At 32.2% G+C, this 17,563-nt stretch overlaps 1 protein-coding gene across 18 annotated transcripts in view; it reads left to right on the top strand.

Annotated features, from left to right (window-relative positions):
- The window catches only part of PPIP5K2 (diphosphoinositol pentakisphosphate kinase 2), a 99,935-nt gene that overhangs the window by 24,580 nt on the left and 57,792 nt on the right, over positions 1–17,563 (top strand). For all 18 annotated transcript variants that reach the window (XR_004234213.1, XR_004234218.1, XR_004234216.1 and 15 more), the window contains 6 exons: positions 1,973–2,063; positions 5,181–5,266; positions 7,232–7,386; positions 7,736–7,837; positions 14,184–14,345; positions 16,171–16,292. Coding sequence is in view for 15 of the 18 variants with exons in the window: in XM_012541019.3 (XP_012396473.1) it covers positions 1,973–2,063; positions 5,181–5,266; positions 7,232–7,386; positions 7,736–7,837; positions 14,184–14,345; positions 16,171–16,292 (718 nt within the window). In the remaining 3 variants the exon portion in view is untranslated. The remainder of the gene's footprint in view (positions 1–1,972; positions 2,064–5,180; positions 5,267–7,231; positions 7,387–7,735; positions 7,838–14,183; positions 14,346–16,170; positions 16,293–17,563) is intronic.

The following is a 17,563-nucleotide window of genomic DNA, read 5'->3' as shown; positions in this document are numbered from 1 at the left end:
TTGGTGCTATATTTTCTGGATCTTGGGAAAGTACTACATTATACTACTTCTTCCTATTCTGTTTTGTCTAGTCTCCCTTGATAGTGCCTCTTTGTAATTACTACTAACCCATCTAGATGATTGCTTTCTAGAAATTTCTCAGAAATTGAAGTCAAGATTATCTATAGTTTGTGAACATTGTTCTCTTCTTTTTTTTCAAATGTTGGGATAGTATTTGCTTTCTTAAATCTTTGTAGTACCTCTCCTGTGCTTTACAATCTGTCATGTATTATTTGACAGTGATTGGTCTGCCATAGTATACAAAAACATAGTCCATAGGAGTCTGGTCACTTGAATTGAGGTCATTTGAATGCCCCCATGATATCTTCTTGTATAGCTTTGGTATCGATTTGCTCTTTAATAGTTTTTATTCTGTGATGTCCAGCATAAAATACTTTCTTCTTTTCAGAGAAATAAAATAAAAGTTGAGCTGCTTTGGATTCTTTGTCAGTTATCATTTCATCCACTCCAAGTAAAAATCCTTTTCCTTTTTTTTTTTCCCTTGGTATCTTTTTTTTTTCTCCTAATATAACTAACAAAATTCTTTTTCGTTTGTTGTCTTTTGTTACCCCTGCTACCCTCAACTCATTCTGAGATTTGGCCTTCATGACTGAATTTTTATAGTACTGTGCCACACTCTTAGGGTAATTTCTATTACCTGATCTCACTTCTATTTTCTGTGGATATATTTTTCTTTTCATTTTTCTTTTTTATGCTTTTAAGTTGGTAGGTAAGTCTTCTCTATATCTGTATCTAGAAAAATCCCATATTACTTTTATGTTTTTACAATTTCTTTCTTAATCATCTCCCATTATTCATTGGGTGATTTTTCCTTCCCCAAGTGTCTTAAACTATTGATTTTTACCTGTCTTTCCTCTGAAGCTTTTGAGATCTACTTTTCATAAATCTACAGTGCATATTAGGTTATGATGAGATATTCTTTTCTTTTTATCACAAATTCTAGGAACCTGTTGTTGCTTTCCTCCAAGGGTCTTATAATTTCCACCTTAACAATTAGTTTTTACTTATGAGAATAAGATCCAGAATACAATTTCCCATTATTTTTCATCCTTATGTTCTCTTTAGACAAAATATATTAAGCATTAGTGTATATAAATACTGTGCTAGAAATACAAAGCCAAGACGTGGAGCTTACAATCTATTTGAGCCTCTTACAACTATGCCTGTCCATTATACCATCTTTTGCTCGTTTAGTTGTTAAATTATAACACCAGACAGGAGGAATTTTATTTTATTTTTATATTATATATGGTGCAGCATTGATGTGTCATTGTACTAAAGCATAGTCCCAAGGAAATAAGCTTTTAAGTGCTTAACACATGCTACGCACTGTTAAGTGTTTTATGAAATGTTATCTCATTTGGTTCTCACTGCAGTTGTTTAAATGTTATTATTATCTGCATTGGACATTTGAGGAGACTGAGGCCATCAGAGGTTAAGCAATTTGCTTAAGGTCTAAGGTTATATTTGAATTCAGGTTTTCCCAGCATTCTATTCATTGTATCTCCTAATTACTTCACCATGTCTTAGTCTATTTCTATATATTTCAGAATCTCACCATTGTATATTTGTGCTTGTATAAGTTATACACATGCATATATACATGCATATATAAACACACTGTAAACATGTACATGTATATATGTGCACATGGTGAAGTTTTTTTTAATCCTTAGTCATTTTTGCTAGATGAAAGGTAAATCTTTTGTTGAAATAAAAAAAAAAAAACTAAATCTCAAACTTTATAGGTTTCACAAATAAAAGTAGTCATTAGATTCAGTTATAGATATGAATTTTTTTTACAGTAAATTAAAGATCACATATAAGGTCTTATATGTCTTTTAAAATAGAAATTTGTGTTAGTTTTGTTAATAATTTTATTTATTACTACCATGTTCTTTAAAAATCTTAGGATTTCCACTTGATAAAGCAGTTGCCTATGCAAAACTCAGGAATCCATTTGTGATCAATGACTTGAATATGCAATATCGTATACAAGACAGGTAAGTAATGTGATTAAATCATTTTTGTACAATTAAAAGACTGATTAAGTTTACTTTTGTTTAAGTGAATAGGTAATGACAGTGGGATATGGAGAAAATTTAGGAACATCAATTGTGGGTTTCTAAGTAAAGAGAAGAATACCTGGGAGTTTAGAATTACTTTGCCAGGATCATTCTGCAAAAAGTTGCTCCTGATAGGCACCATTCTACAAAGTAGGATACAAAAGAGAAGCTGGTATTAAAAGTCTGACTTGGAATCTTGGCATATGGCAGGTAAGAAGTGATTAATAAGTTTGGAGTTAGGAAAAAACTCAATAGAAAACAATACTGAGTTTGAAGTCAAATCTTAAGGTAATTTAAGAAAAAAAGGAATAAGAAAAAGACTTAACAAGTATATGATACATAATAGGGTAGGAAAAAAACTACTAAATGATTGAAATTATAATAAGTATATGAAGAGAGAATTTAGAACCTCTAAAATGGAAAGTTTTCCATTTTCAAAAAAAAATTAAGGAGGATCTATAAGAGTGCTATTAATCAGCTGACGATTAAACATCTTTCATGTATGAAGAACTGTGCTATACACTAGGAATAGAAAGATAAAAATTCCCTTTAGTTTATATTATAATATGGAAGACAAGATATTTCTACAGGTGTATAGAAAACATTTACAAGAAATGCGGAAGGAGAGTTTAAAGGGAATCATTATCAGCTGTGAGGGCCAGGAAAAACCTTATGTGAATGGTGTTACTTAACCTGAGTCTTAAAGGAGATCACAGATTTTACTTCAAATTTACCTCAATTGAGTTCTCACTACTGCTAGTTAGTCCTGGTATATCTCCCTTATCAGTTCACTATCCCACTCTGTATAGCAGCTCTTTCAGACCTGTTCAACTCTCCAAACTTCATAAGGCTCCCTCTCTTCTGTTGCTTAGTATGAGAGGAAACACTGAGTTGTTATAATTTTTCTTTCTCTTATTATTAGCTAACTGATACATTCTTTTTATGGTTTTAAATAGTGTACCACTGCTCTTTTGAGAACGGTTTGTCTATTTATTTTGACCACTTATCTATTGAAGATAACTTTGGGTCTTCTTTTAGTTTGTGATATAATTAGATATATATCTCTCATCATAGGTATATGACAGTTTTTTCCCCTTAATGATTAAAATTAATGCAGCTAACATAAAAGATGAGTACTTTTCTTGTGTTGCATTAATTTTATTCAAAGCCTTTTCAATTTCTTGTAATCAAAATAATCTGTTTTATCATTTGTGAATGCCTCTATGTCTTTGGTTAAAAATTCATCCCCTTAGCCATTGCTGTGAATAATACCCAATTGATTTCTCTTCTAGTGATTTTTTAAAAATGATTTTTAATAACTAGATTATATCCCCTTTATTTGAAAGTAAGTTTTTGTTGGTATCCTTTGGGTTGGGGTTTTTTTTTTTTTTTTTATGTTCCCCACATTTCCTGTTGTATCTTTTCATACTTGCTACTCTCTGAAAGCCATTCCTTATAAGAAATGTTCAAGAGGGAACTAGAATCTATGCTAGTCATTTAAGAAATTAAGGAACTTTAGCCTGGAGAACATAAGATTCAGGGAATACTTGAAGTGTCTTTTATGCTTATCCCCAAAGGATGGAATATATAGAGTACATATAGAAACACATTTAACCTCTCATTACCAGAGGAAAAAAGTTTGTAAGGATAAGAGCTACCTGGAAGTAGAATAGTCTGTATTGTAGATAATGAGTTCCATGTCACAAATCATCTTCAAGCAATTCATTTCAGTAAATATTTATTAAAGATCTACTTTGTGTCAGACAGTATATTAAGCCTTAGATTTACAAATAGGAAAAAGAAAGGTAGTTTATTCCCTCAGGGTGCTCATAATCTAATGGGGGAAGATACTATATATAACAAAACTGGAAAATGGGAGAGTCTCTAGGGATCATCCAGTATAGGAGCTATGATCTTTATGTGTTGAAACCAAGTAGAGCTACTAATAGAAAATGAACCTGGAAAATTAGGAGCTCATCAAGGGCTTTACAGAAGTGTATTGTTCCATCTTCGTGAAGTACTCTTATCAGAAGGAAGAGACCACTGAGAGAGCTGAGAATGTGTTGATCATCAAAAGCAGGCATTTGATGACAGTCTCAGAAATCCTGTATAAGGTGATTAGGCTTCAGGTCAGGGTTGGAGTTGATGTTCTCTAAGGCCCCTTGTGACTTGGAGGTTCTACTTCTGTGATAATTTTGAAGTTTTCTGTGATCTCCATTATAGAAGCAATGAGCATTATTTTCCTCATTTGTAAAATAAGAACAGACTAAATGGTTCATGAGGTCTTTTCTGAAGAGAAGTATATTGATTTTGCAGTCACAGGTTTTGGGTTAATTTCATTTGTGCTACTTACTATTCTGTGTGACTTTAGATAACTTACTATGCCTATTGGATCAGTTTTCAAAATAAGGGGGTTGGACTAAATGAACTCAAGATCCCTTCTTAGAAGGCAGCTGGGTGGCATAGGAGATAAAGCATCAGCCCTGGAATCAGGAGAACCTGAGTTCAGATCTGTCTTTAGACACTTAATATCTATGTGACTGTGGGCAAGTCACTTAGCCCTAGTTACCTTGATTCCTCATCTGTAAAGTAGGCTACAGAAGGAAATGATAAATCCATTCTAGTATCTCTTCCAAGAAAGGCAAGAAGGGAACTATTGTTTTGCAGTTTTCCTCAGTACACTAGAAATTAAACATGTAAATATTTTTAATAATAAACCTGTATTTTAAAAATTATTAAATTGTGTATTTTAGTGTCAACATGAGATCATAAATTTTAATTAGTTGATTTTGATTGACTAAAATTGTACTTTGATACCCTTTATCATTTTACCAAAATCCTGCTTTTCTTTTTTACTTCCTTTAGCTTTTAAGATGTTAAAACTTAACTGTCTGAAAGTACTGTTTCTCCAAACTAATGATATCAATCATGGTGCATATTTATCAAAATTTTAGGAAAAGATGGCTTACTGATAATTTCTCCATTAAGCCAAAGTGTTATTCTTACTACTGATGGACTTATTGAGGTATAAAAATATTTTTCCTTTTTCCTTAGGAGAGAAGTTTATAGTATTCTTCAAGCTGAAGGTATTTTACTTCCTCGTTATGCGATTTTAAACCGCGATCCAAATAATCCCCAAGGTAAGAGAATTTTGTCATGAACGAGTTATCCCCTAATATACACCATGCCAATCAGTTTAATGTGGTCACAGGAGAATTCAGCCATTTTAATGAGACTTAATGCTTGTCTCAAATAGTTTTTTGACTTTGGGGAAATTAGTAAATTTGATTAATTTTCCATTTCCATCCCCAAAACAGACTTGAAGATATGATGGTGCTCAAGAAAGACACTAGATGATGATCATCGTGGACTTTCAGTTGTTTATAATGGTAGCAACAGTTAGTCCTGCCCTAGGAACAGGGGCCTTTCACAGTGCTTTAAGTCTCCTACTAAGCACAAAATTCCCCCATAAAGCAATGCCTGTAAATCACAACTATTTTCTGTTCCACTTGACAGGTTGAAGATTTACCAAAGTGTTCTCTTAACTAACAGACTTGTCATTCCCTCAAAGAATATTTTGTGACTTATTTGCAACTTGGTTATTTACACTATCCTTCATTAAGAATTCTACCTATTTATTTCATTCCACTAATTAAATTCCACATATTATTTGAATTCCCTTCTAAAACTTTAAAACAGAGGACTGTTAAAACAACCTTTGATTTTATAGAGTTAACAATAACATACACATGCTTTCAGGTAATATCTGATTGGATAAAAACTATTATCTGGTATACTTTGCATACCATGTTCATGTTTATAATTAATATTTTTGATGACTTAATTGGAGCTAACTCCAGTCTGAAGATGAAAGCCAACTGCAGAATTTAAAATTAAGCTTAACTGAATGTTTTTCCAGTGTCTATTTGGTATAAAACGTGAAATAGATGACAAAGAAGAATGCAAAAAAAAAAAAAAAAGGCCAGATGTCACATAGTAAAAATATCCACTTAGAAGTTTTATAGTCTCTTAATATAATAAAAACTTTTTTTCTTATGTTTTGTTTTGAGATACTTTGTTGTACTTGGGATTTTGTCACACTACATTGTTTCAGTCATTTAGAGAACTCAATACCTCTTAGGTTCTTAGTTGATAGGCTTTTAGGAGGGGAAAATGGCATTGTGTGTATTTTTAAAAATTTTTCTAACTAATTTAAAAATAGTAATTTTGTTTGATATCAAAGATTAACAATCCCTTGTATGTGTCAAAAGGGAGCCATTTCCTGAGATTTGCATTTATATTTGGAGCAGAGGTAGGGAACCTTTTTCTTGCCAAGGGTAATTTGGATATTTATGACATTTGCAGCCATACAAAATTATCAACTTGTAGAACTCAGTGGGAGGTTGTTATGGCTTATTTTTAGCTTATCATCATCTATGGTTGCCTTCACAAATGATTTCATGGGCCAGATGTTCTCTATTCTTATTCAGAACAACTGTATCCAAATCTATTTGGACAAAAAAAGTCATATTTTCTGATGACACTATTGCATCATTAAGATGTATTATATATTTCTGCACGCAAAACTAACTTTAGCTGAAAAGAGCAAATCAATAACTGCTTCTTTTCTAGACCACCAGTGGCTACTCCATTTTAAATTTATAATGTTCTCTAATATGTACATAACCTGCTATTTTGCTCATGACCTGTTGTTAAGTCTAGCAATTCAATATTTTATTATGTCAATTTGAAAACTTTGAATAACTCAATTTCAGTTCTGTGGAATCTATACAGGTAAGGTTTTTTTTTGTTGTTGTTGTTATTATTTTTTGGTAAGCCCACATGTGTGTTATTAATAAGTAATATGCTGAAGAGCACTGCATTTGGATTCATCTGAGGTTTTAATATTATCTCTATTTTATCTATTCTCTTGGTGACCTTAGGCAAGTCACATAATTTCTTTGAGTTTCATTTTCCTTTTCTATAAAATGAGCATCATTGATTATTTGACCTCCCCGAATGGTTCTGAGTATTAAATGAAGTCATGTGTGTAAAAATATCATATTAAAATGTAAAGTATCCTTATTTTGTCATTGATATTACAGAATGCAATCTAATTGAAGGGGAAGATCATGTAGAAGTAAATGGAGAAGTTTTCCAAAAGCCATTTGTAGAAAAACCCCTCAGTGCTGAGGATCACAATGTTTACATTTATTATCCAACATCTGCTGGAGGGGGAAGCCAAAGGCTCTTTAGGAAGGTAAGATTGATATTATAGTTGACAAATGTTTTTTGAGTTTAGATTCAAAACTATCATGTATTTTTAAAGTGGTCCATTGGAATTCTATGCTATGAAATAAAATTGTAAGACAAACTTTTAATAAGATTAGTTCTTTTAGAAACTCATACAATTAATAGCTTAATAAATTATTCTTATAAAACTTGGGTAATATTTAAATTTATTAAATTAAATTACTTTTATCTGCCAAATATTGATACTTGAAAAAGCTTTTTAAAAGAATTGTAGGAAGAAAAAGAACATTGCACTAGGAAAAATGGAAAGCACTCTTTCAGAAATATGTGTAGTTCATAGAAATTTTTTGTTTTAGATTGGAAGCAGAAGTAGTGTTTACTCTCCAGAAAGCAGCGTGAGAAAAACAGGCTCATACATTTATGAGGAGTTCATGCCTACAGATGGCACTGATGTCAAGGTAAGAATGAAAGATAGAAAGATGGGTTAATATTGTACTTTGATGTATCTAAGTACTTTAGGATTTAGTCTGTAATCTCATAAATTAGCCACTATAGGAAATATGTGAACATTCAGTTACATTAATCTAACATGTTTCTTAAGGATTAAATATGTTTACAAAGTATATTTTTCAATGTTCTAGCTTTTTCTAAGAATTCTGAATTTAATTGAATAGAAAAAAATTTTATATAAAAAGTAGAGCAGAAAAAGGAGAAATACAAATTTCTATTTAGCATGTTTTTAAAGTATATTATAAATTCAGCATGTTACAAATAATTGTTTGGCTTATTTGTTTCTTTCTGAATTTCCTTCAGTTCTTTTTAGTACAATTTTTTAAAAAAATGCTTTAAAGAACTTTAATCCTTCCTTTTAACTATCTTCTCCTCCAATTTAAAAAACATTCACCACACTGCTTGTGTGATAAGTGAAATAGACAAGTGAAGCAAAACAAATTCATACATTTGCCATATCCAAAAATGTGTATCTTATTTTATATCTTGTATTCATCACTACCCTTTCAGATGGGTAATGTTGTTGTGGGATTTTAAAAGTAAACAGATGATATAAACTTTCACATTTTACATCTTTTACATCATGAAAACTTAATTACATATATTAAATCTAATATCAAAACAAATTTTAGGAGCCCTTAATTTTACCTGATAAGGTAAATTGAATTGAAATTAAATTATATTTTAAATGTTTGTTTTAAGTGTCTTTCTAAATCAAATAATTATTTTTTTTGAAACAAATAGTAGTCTCTGACAATTTGTTTTTTAAAAAGGAATTTTCATGTAGAGATTTCTCACTTTTCTACATGAAAATACATTTTCCCTTAGAACAAGTTAAGGGTTTGCTTATTCCTGGTATCTTAATTATGATATATATCAACAATGGAATATATCAAATATATCAACATGGAAACAGTGTTATTAGTATATTAGTTATTGGTGTAATCCACAAAAACTTGTACTGTAACTGATATAATACTATGCTAATGGATAAAAGACAACTAATCTGTATGACAATGTTTCTTTGAAGAAAATGAATTCGTATTTTCAGCTTGGAGACTCTATAAGTACATCTTTTGTGTAAAGTATTGGGATCAGGAAAAGGCCTCCTACAGAAGATGGCATTTGAGCTGTGACTCTTGAGGGAAATTAGAAGATAAGAAGAGTAAGAGCATTCTAGGCCTGGGAAGACATATTGAGTTTGTGGTGTCTATAGGATATCCAGCTCAAAATGTCTAAGAAGCAATGCATGATTCAAGACTATAGCTTAGGAGAGTAGGACTTGATTTATAAATCTGTCAGTCATTAACATAGGGATGAAAATTGAAGCCATCATCAAAACAATGTAGAGAGAGAAGAGAAGATCCAGGACAAACCATTAAAGGATACCCAAAGTAAGTGAACATGATCTGAATGAAAATTCAGTAAAGGGGATTGAGGGGAAAAAACAAACAAACAGTTGTAAAAACAAAATCCTAAAAAGAAGGGGATTTTCTAGAAGGAGTTCTGTGATACTAAATGGCATAGAGAGGTCAGGAAGAATGAAGATCAAGAAGATCCCACTAAGATCTCTTAATTGTAGCTCTTTAATTAAAGCTCCTTATTTACCATTAAGAGATCACTGGTAACTTTGAAGAGAATAATTTCAGTTAATTGATGGATTTGGAAGCTAGAGTGTAAACAATTTAGAAGAATGGGAGAAGTATAGGTACTAGGTTTATATTGACAGCTTTTTCAAGTTTGATTATGAAGGAAACAAGACATAAGATATTAGCTATCAGAAATAGTCATATTAAGAGGTTGGTCTTGAGGATAGGCATGTTTTAAAAAATAAGAATGTTTATAGACATTAAAGAACTACATCATTAGCTAAGGATACCATGTGTAGAGACAGAATTTCCAGGTATTAATAATTAATTTATTAGCTGAGCTAGCCATTAATAAATTGCTGATCCAGTGGTTTCAGTAACCAGAAATGCTAAGGGGAACAGAATCATCTTAAATTTTGGGTGTGTACCTTCTGATAGGGAACTCCCCTGACAAGTGAACCAAACCTTGATTAGTGGACATTTAATAAGCAGGTGGATTGGAAGCATCTGGTCCCACTCAATTAGCACATCATTGAGGGAGGAAGGTCAGCTGAGAGTTTTTGAATTTTTTTGTTTGTTTCATAATAATATTTATTAGTTTTTGACATTTACTTTCATGAGATTTTGATTTCCATTTTTTCTCCCTCCCCCCTTCCTAAAACAGCAAGCAATCTGTTATAGATTTTCCATGTACAATCAATAAACATATTTCCACATTAGTCATGTTGAAAAAGAAGAATCAGAACAAACAGGAAAAACACAAGAAAGGAAAAAAAAAAGTGAAAATCTGCATTCAAATTCCATAGTTCTTTTCTCTTGATGGGAATAGCATTTTCCATCATGAGTATTTTAGAATTGTCTTAGTTCCTTTATCACTGAGAAGAGTAAATTCTATCAAACTTGATCATCAATATAATGTTGCTGTTATTATTGTATACAGTGTTCTCCTGATTCTGCTCACTTCACTCAGCATCAACTCATGTAAGTCTTTCCAGGTTTTTTAAAAGTCTACCTGTTCTTCATTTCTTCTAGCCCAGTAGTATTCCATTACGTTCATATGCCATAGTTTGTGCAGCCATTCCCCAGTTGATGGGTATCCCTTTGATTTCTACTTCATTGCTAGTACAAAAAGAGCTGCTATAAACATTTTTTACATGTTGGGTTTTTTCCCATTTTTTATGATATTTTTTGGGTACAGATCTAGAAGATGTATTGCTGGATCATAGAGTGTGCATAGTTTTATTTCCCTTTGGGTATAGGTCCAAATTATTCTCCAAAGTGGTTGGACCAGTTCACAACTTCACCAATAGTGTATTAGTGTTCCAGTTTTCCTGAATCATTTCCAACATTTATCAATTTACTTTTGTCATATTAGCCAATTTGAATAGGTATGAAGTGGTTCTTCAGAATTGTTTTAATTTGCATTTCTCTAATCAATAGTGATTTAGAGCATTTTTTCATATGACTATAGGTAGCTTTAATTTCTTTATCTGAAAACTGCCTGTTTATATCCTTTGACCATTTGTCATTTGGGGAATGACTTAAGGAGGCCTTTATCAGAAATACTTGCTATAAAAATTTTCCCCCCGCTTTCTGCTTTCCTTCTAATCTTAGTTATATGTCTTTGTGCAAAACTTTTTTAATTTAGTGTAATCAAAATTATTTATCTCCTGGTCATGAATTTTGAGTTTCCTTTATCAATATGGGCACCCTGATGAAGAGGGTGAAGAACTCTGTAATGGGCTGAAGCTTGAGTTGATGCACTGAGGTCCCAAGCAAGTGAGGCTAAATAGTAATTGGGCTATACTCTATTAATATACATGATTGGATAAAGAATGGTCCCTGCCCACTCTGTGCAAGTCCTGATGTGTTGTGTATAGGAAATGACGATTTTGGTGGGTGGAGGCAGAGAGAGAGACAGGAATAGAAGCTGGGAGAGATTGGCCTGGGTTCCATACTCTTAGCTGTTGGTCGTGTGGCTGCTGGTCTAGCTAGCTTCTTGACTCAGCTACACACATTGCTATTGCCCATTCTCTTCCACCTCTGATCTTTCTTCACTGAGAATAAAGACTGACGATTTTCCCCTAACCTGAATTTCTGACTCCGGCTGATTTTAAAATACGCAATCTTCACAGAACTCTTCTGGTTTACTTTCTCTTTTATGAGTCCTAAACACAAATGAAGAGAAACAAGTATAGGAGTTCTTTCTGCTAGGTAAAGAACTCACACAGACTAAATTCTGTTTATACTCTAAACAGAAATCTGTTTTCCCAGTTGGGGAGATCCTGGCCAGATACCTTTAGCAGAAATGGAATGCTTCTAGCATTCTTTAGCAAACTAACCTTTTCACAGAGAAGGGAATATTACATATTATTATTAATAAACAAATTGTATAGTTTTAAAAATTAATTTATCTTATTCCCTCCCTTTGATTCACTGAGACATACAATTTCCTCAATGAATTACTGACTAGTTGGACAATTATGCATTTGAAACATGAAACAGAACCCATTTTTAATCAGGTGACCTTGATTCAGTTGAATATATCTCCACATTACCTTAGACAGAAAATCATTATAAAAGATTTAAATGGACTTTACTCCCTAAATATAAGCTGATCTGTAAACTTTCTCATTCTAACTAGGCATGGATAGCTCTTTTTATTTTACCCTTGTAGTCCTCAGATTTAAACATTATTTTACTTATACCTTGTCAAACCTCTTATCAGATAAAACATCAAAGAATATCCCCCTCTCTTTAATTTTTTTTTTTTTTGCCTGAGGCAATTACAGTTAAGTGACTTGCCCAGGGTCACACAGCTAGGCAGTGTTAAGTGTCTGAGACCACATTTGAAATCAAGTCCTCCTGACTTCAGGGCTGGTGCTGTATTCACTGTGCTACCTAGCTGCCCCTATTTTTCCTCCTATTATAATCTGAATGAAATAAAATACTCTTAACAAAGATAGTTAATAACTTTTAGACAACTCTTTAACAACTGAATTTATAACCTAACAGTATCTAAATTACAATTTGTTTTCCTATTTACTTCAGTGTTACAAAGTTTCACAGTGTCAATATGTATCTAATTTTACATTACTAATACTAGTATATACACATAAAGTATTCCCAGTTGGAATTCACTCCTGTTATCATCAGGTTAATTAAAGTGTGCTGAAGTAAGACATTCTAGATAACTGATTTTCCGTCCAGACAGAAAAACTCCCTAGAGTTGGGCTAAATGCTGAGAGGGTGTGGTCTTCTTTCTCCAGGCTAAATCCTTTAGTCTCCTTACAAACCATCTTGAAAAGATGGATGATCACAGCTACTTGCTTCATTTCACTTGCAGCTAAAAAGTTAGGCAGTGTGGTATAATGGGTGGTGATTGAATCTTTCTCTTTCATAATTTCTAGTTCTTAATTAAAATTAAATCTCAAACCTAATCAACTTCAAGCTATTAGTCTTTTATATTTCTAAAGAGTTTTAAAAAGTTATATCAGCTTCACAATGAAATTTGCACAAGAAAATCAAAGAATTCATATTTTTAAACTATATTTCTAATACAATGAATTGTCATATTTCTGCAAGGCACTGTTTTTTATAGTTAACAATAAACTGAGGTAACTTGACTTTAGACACAATCAACAAATTTCCTGATCCATACATTTTCCCAGTATTTTGTGTTACTGCCAAATAGTAAAATAATGACTTTTGAGTTCATGCCATTTGATGAACCAACTGAAAGATGTAGAAATCCTATCTGTGGGAATAGAACATGACAACTGTCTTCAAATACTTTAAAGGCTCTCATGTGGAAGAGGAATTGAACTTATTCTGAGTGACTCTTTAGGGCAAATATAGACATGGTAAGCAAAAAAAGCAGATTTGGGCTTAATGTTTAAAAAAAAAAAAAAAACTCAACAATTAAAGCTATCCATAAATCGAGCTGCCTCCAGATGTACTGAGTGACCTCTCTCTTGAGATCTTTGTGTAAAAACATCATGATTTATTGGGTATGTTATAGCAATTGAAATTGATGACCAAGGGAGTCCCTTACATATTTGAAATTATGTAATCCTATAATTTCCTTTTTTCATGTAGAATAATTGAGGGTCACAAAGGTAAAAGATTTATTCCTAGTCACATAGATAGTTAAAGTCAGAAGCAGCATGCGAAACCCAGGAGTCCATAGATCCTGTCAGTATTTTCCATAAGAACTTAGAGTAAAGAATTTAGTTTATTAAAAAAAAAGAAAGAAAGAAAAAACCTAGCAAAGGATATTCCAGGTTTGAGGTTAGGTTATTGGATAGCGATATAGGAATTTTTCTCCACTTGGCTGATTAGCCATGAGTGGAATGAAGAGAGGAAGAAAAATGTGCAAGTTAATTTCCTCTTCTCCCAAAGACTAACCTATCAGAAGGGAAAATAGGAGGGAAAAGAGAGAAAATCTGGATTTCTGTCCTTACATTTGTATATTTAGCCATTTGTATGTTTATTTAGGAAGTCTTGGTGTGTAATCCAGAGATTGTAATTAAAGTTACTTAATATTTTACTTCTTTTACTATTACTATGGCTTCCCTGATTCATTTATAATAAAATTTGATTCACATATAATTTTTCAAAAACATGTCTGTTGTATAAGAACAGCTGTTCTATTGTTTGTTTCCATACATTTGCTATCCACTGACTTTCTTAATATTTTCTAAAGGTATACACAGTAGGTCCAGATTATGCTCATGCTGAAGCACGGAAATCCCCTGCACTTGATGGCAAAGTAGAACGGGATAGTGAAGGAAAGGAAGTCAGATATCCTGTTATCCTTAATGCTAGAGAGAAATTAATTGCTTGGAAAGTCTGCCTTGCATTTAAGGTAAAATGAAATAAAGGATTTTAAAAATATATAGAACTTCAGTTTGTGAAGTATTTTGCTGTAATAATTTTTAATTGGGAATGAGTATTTGGAGTTATAAATGATAACACATTGGAAAATATATGCTTCACCTTTGGTTAGTATGATTGTTATTATTTCAAAAGCTCTTTGGAATGTTGCCAATTTCTTTACCTCTTCTATTTTTCATTGAAAACTTATTAATTTGGATCCCTCTTATTCAGTATTTATGGTGCTTCAAGTAGGATTTGAGCTAAAACCTTTATTTGCCAAGCAATAAATTAGCCTAATTATAAGGATTTGAAAATTTTCATTTTGTCATTCCAGTAACAATGTTACATTTGTTTTGCTGAGGACAAACTATAGTAGTGTTATATAAATATGCCTGGTTTTTTTTTATTAAAAAAAAAAACTGATTAAAAGTATGCCAAACTTAGATGAAACTTGAGCCTGTAATGTAGAAGAGCAGGAAATTCTTCCCCTCAGAATGAACTCATGCTTTTCTATCTACTTCAGTTGTTCAGAGGTTATTATGACATATGATCACATCCAGTGTTAATTTCTGCTTGGATGGAATTCTTGAGAGCCATATGAAGATTCAATGAAGAGACTGAGGGTATTTAGCTTATGGAAGATCAGACTCAAGGGCAACCTTATAGCTGTCTTCAAATATTTTAAGAACTGCCATCTGGAAGAGAGATTGTAATTCTATTTAGCTTCAAAGGGCAGAACCTTGAGCAATAAGCAGAATTTTCAAAAAGGCAGAGTTAGGGATGATACAGGAAAAAAAACAAAAACAAAACATCCTCACAATTAGAAATTTTTATAGTTGAACAAGCTGCCTGAAAAGATAGTGAGTTTCTCCTCCTTGGAGGTCTAAGCAAAACCTGGATAGACCTCTAATTGGGTAGTCATCTTCAGCTACAGTTTAGACTTGTCTCTCCTAATTTTAAAATTCCATTAACTCTTTATGTCATTGACCAGCAGGCAGCCAGGTTGTTGAAAGATCTAGAGGATCATTTCATTTGAAGATTGGTTAAAGGATTTGAGAATATCTATTCTAAAGAAGAAATGATGGAATGAAATGGGGGAAAAACATGATTAGCCACCTTCAAGTGTTTTAAGGGGCTTTCATGTAAGACAAGTATATTAGATTTTTTCTGCTTATCCCTACCTACTAAACTAGAAAACACTAAAAGATAATTTTGCAGTTTAACATAAAACATTTGATAGTGATTTAACCCCATTTAAAGAGGAATGGAAGGATTTAGTAGGTAGTGAGGTGTTGTAGTAGCTTTTGAAGCCTCTTCCAGCTTTGAGATTCCATAAAACATTTCTCATTCTCAGATTTGTTACTCTGAAAATTCCATCTTTTTAGATAATGATTAAAAGCTCGTGATTTTTGACTTTGGTCAAAAAGAGCTCCATTATGTCCAAAAAAAAGGCAGAAAACTTTCACTAAAATTTTTAAAATATTTCTTAAGTAACTTTTTTTGGTGGACTTTGCTAGCTCAAAATAGCTTTAAGGTTCATTGTTCTGTATCCATTAGTGTACAAGAATTATCAAAGAGTAAAAAAGTCAGTCATGGATAATACCACTTCAGCTTATCTAAATTACAAATAAGAATTTTTCCCCTGAAATGTCAAGTAGCTAATTTTATTATGTACATTGAGCATTCACTACTTGTTATATTGTCACAAGACTTTGTACTTACAGAAATGAAGGTAGACTACTATTAATGAAAATGTTTCTGTTTATTATTAGAATTGTAACATTTGAGCTCAGTTTTAAATTTAATTTTAATAGCAAACGGTTTGTGGCTTTGATTTGTTACGTGCCAATGGACAATCCTATGTCTGTGATGTCAATGGCTTCAGTTTTGTGAAGAATTCTATGAAATATTATGATGACTGTGCAAAAATACTTGGGTAAGATTGTGTTGTATTTTCATTCATCCCTTCCCCCCTCAAACATAGCTAATATTACAATATACTACCATTTATTCAGTTAGGTAAGAACTAGAAAACTTGGACAAGAAGAATGGCTTTTGGCATGCTTTACAATTAAAATTAATCTTCATAATAATTACTCTTGAGATACTACCAGATTTAGAAGGGCTTCTTTAATAATGAAATTTCAGTTACGTAGCATAGATTTAATCTGAAATACATTTCATTTTATTTGATTCTTTAAAATCTTTTATTCAATTAAATAAAATTTAAGTATCTACCACATGAAGAACACTCTGCTAGGAACTTCTCAACACTTTGCATTCTGGCTATTCTTACCACTCAAATTAAAACTGCTCTCTCCCAAATCACCAATTACCTATTTTTTAAAATATGCAACGTTTCCCCCCTCCCCCCCCATTCTTCTTGACCTCTCCAGAACATTTAACATTATTGACTTCTCCTTTCTAAGGATGACTTATTCTTCCCTCAGTTTTCATGTCACTGTTCCTTCTTGATGTTTTCTACCTGTTTGACTGGTATTTCTCATTCTTATCTTGCCACTTATATTTACAGAAAGAATATCACTTAAATCCTGTAAACTATGATTCTTTTTTTTTTTTTTTTTTTAAACTATGATTCTTTTAATACCACCTAAAGCTTACCTTAGCTCTGTCCTGGATCCACTTCTGTTTTTTCTTTATAATCTCATCAACTTCCATGGATTCAGCTCTGATCTGTTCAAATGAATTTCAGATAACCATATCCAACTTTCATTTCTCTCCTGAATGCCACTCCAGTGCATTACCAGCTGCCTATTAGACTTCCCCACTGGACTGTCCCTTAAGTATCTTAAACTCAGCATATCCAAAACAAATCTTATCTTTTCCCTTAATCCTTCGTCACCTCTACTGAATTCCTTATTTCTGTCTTAGGCACTATCATCTTTTCTATTAATTTGACCTACTTCCAAGCTAGGATAGTAGTTTAAGTTTGAGACTTGGAGATTCAGGGAACTTAATTATTATTTAGTTGTTTTTTATTTGTAGTCAACTTTTCATGACCCCATTGGGATTTTCTTGATGAAGATATAGGAGTGGTTTGTTATTTTATTCTCCGGCTCATTTTACAGATGAGACAAATTGCAGGATTAAGTAATTTGCTTATGGTCACACAGCTATTCAATGTCTCAAGCAGGATTTGAACTCAGGAGTCTTTTGAGCCCAGCTCCTATACTCTTATCCACTATG

Source organism: Sarcophilus harrisii, chromosome 1, assembly GCF_902635505.1.
Source record: "Sarcophilus harrisii chromosome 1, mSarHar1.11, whole genome shotgun sequence".
Lineage (NCBI taxonomy): Eukaryota > Metazoa > Chordata > Mammalia > Dasyuromorphia > Dasyuridae > Sarcophilus > Sarcophilus harrisii.
Note: the sequence above shows the minus strand (reverse complement) of the source record. Positions and strands in the feature narration are given on the sequence as shown.